Raw genomic sequence first — 1717 nt, forward strand, 5'->3', positions numbered from 1 at the left:
CAGCACCGAGCCAGGAGGTTGGGAGAAGATACTGAAAGGCAGAAACGGGAGCTGGGACTCCAATTTTCATGAATTTCCACCAGGAATACAGCACCAGGCTGCTGCTGGGGAATTCTGCGTGGGGAGGGGTGAAGCTCATGCCTCCCTCTCCACGAGGATGGACCCCAGCAATTCCCCTCCTCTTAGCAAACCCATGGCAACGCTCAAAAAAGACCCAAATTCCTTGCAACGACCCCAGTTGGTGGCAGGAAGCTTTTCCCAGCCTCGAGCTGCCCAAGAAAAGGAAGGATAAGAAGAAACGCCACGTTGAAGCTGCCGGCCGCATCGCTCCATCGCTGCTGGGAGATACGAGCAGCGGCCAGAGCAAGCGCAGCCCAAATTGGAGTGGAAATGGGTGCTGGGAAATAATTGATCTGGGAAAATTTGATTGACAACTGGGGGGGGGGGGGAAAAAAAACCCACACCAAAAACCCGATGATGGATGATGGAGATGCAATAGATGCTTTACACTTAGATCTGAGCATCATCTCCAGTGTGCTTAGCAAGAAACCTTCCTCACGAGCCAGCCTGCGGTCCTAAGCAAACGCACTCACCGTCTTTGCTCTCTGCGCTCTTCAGTGGCTGCAGGGCTGCAAAAAGCAGAACAGCACGTGGTCAGATCCCACCGTGTGGGATGGGGGGGCTTGCAAGGGAATGCCTCCCCGGAGGAAACAGCTAAGAGCCCCATTTTGGGGAACCCACCCCAATAATTACACCCACCAACTTCCATCGCAAACCAACCCCCGGTCCCTAAATCTCCCCGGCAGCGAAGGAGCCGGCATCCCAAGCATGCTTGCTCCTGCGCCAGCAGACAAAGGCAATCACCGGGCATATAATTAACCCGTTTGATGACAGCAGAGCACCAGGAGCGCTTTTTTATTAAGAGATAGGGTGGCTTATCAGGGAGCTGCCAGCCTGAGGGCACGCGTTGAAGAGCGGGCGAGCACAGGGGGGCTGAGCACCGATGGAGGGTGCAAAGCATGCCGGGGTGTTTGCTTGCGTAGAGAACAGTGGCACGAGCACACGCTATAATGCACTCACGTATATAATAAGCAAGCATCATGCACCCACCTGTCTTGGGTTCTTCCCCCTCCTCGTCCTGCTCCTCCGTCCCTGCAAAAGAGCAAGCTGGAGCATGTGAAACATCTGCCAGGCGTCACCCCAGCACCCACCCTGAACCCCGCTTTCCCGGGCAGCCGGGTTTGCTGGCTGCCCCTTGGATCGCCGCTGGCCCCGGCTGCTCGGAGCCGCCCACGATCACCGCATATCCCAGGCTCTGCTTGGGACCAGGCGCTGACGAGCTGCTGGTGATGCTCGGGGAGGAGGTGACTGGTACCCACCTGCACCCAGCACCCCTTCCAGCACCCTGCAGGGGGTATTTCCCCCAGCACAAGGCTGTGCCGGGATGGCACATCCCCTACAAGCAAAGCAGAAAAAGCCACAGCTCCAGGCAACGCAGCACAGCCACTCCCCTCCCTATTTATAGCACAGCCGCCATCTGGAGCGGCGTTTGGCGAGGGGCTTAGCAGGGAGACCACGGATCCCCCGTCACCTCCGGGACACCCCATCAGCACAGAGGGATGAGCGTCCCCTTCTCCCTCCTGCAGCACCCACCAGGCTGTCACCCTATCTGGGAGACCGGGAGCTTTGCACCCCACCAACACGACCCACTGCGATG

At 58.1% G+C, this 1717-nt stretch overlaps 1 protein-coding gene across 1 annotated transcript in view; it reads right to left on the reverse strand.

Moving 5' to 3' along the window:
* CD276 (CD276 molecule) overlaps positions 1-1717 on the reverse strand; it is a 7830-nt gene that overhangs the window by 799 nt on the left and 5314 nt on the right. Inside the window, exons 5-6 of the mRNA XM_009319905.1 lie at positions 1111-1152; positions 594-629 (exon numbers count right to left, since the gene is read on the reverse strand). Coding sequence (XP_009318180.1) covers positions 594-629; positions 1111-1152 — 78 coding nt within the window. The remainder of the gene's footprint in view (positions 1-593; positions 630-1110; positions 1153-1717) is intronic.

Source organism: Pygoscelis adeliae, unplaced genomic scaffold, assembly GCF_000699105.1.
Source record: "Pygoscelis adeliae isolate BGI_AS28 unplaced genomic scaffold, ASM69910v1 Scaffold303, whole genome shotgun sequence".
In the NCBI taxonomy this organism is placed as follows: domain Eukaryota; kingdom Metazoa; phylum Chordata; class Aves; order Sphenisciformes; family Spheniscidae; genus Pygoscelis; species Pygoscelis adeliae.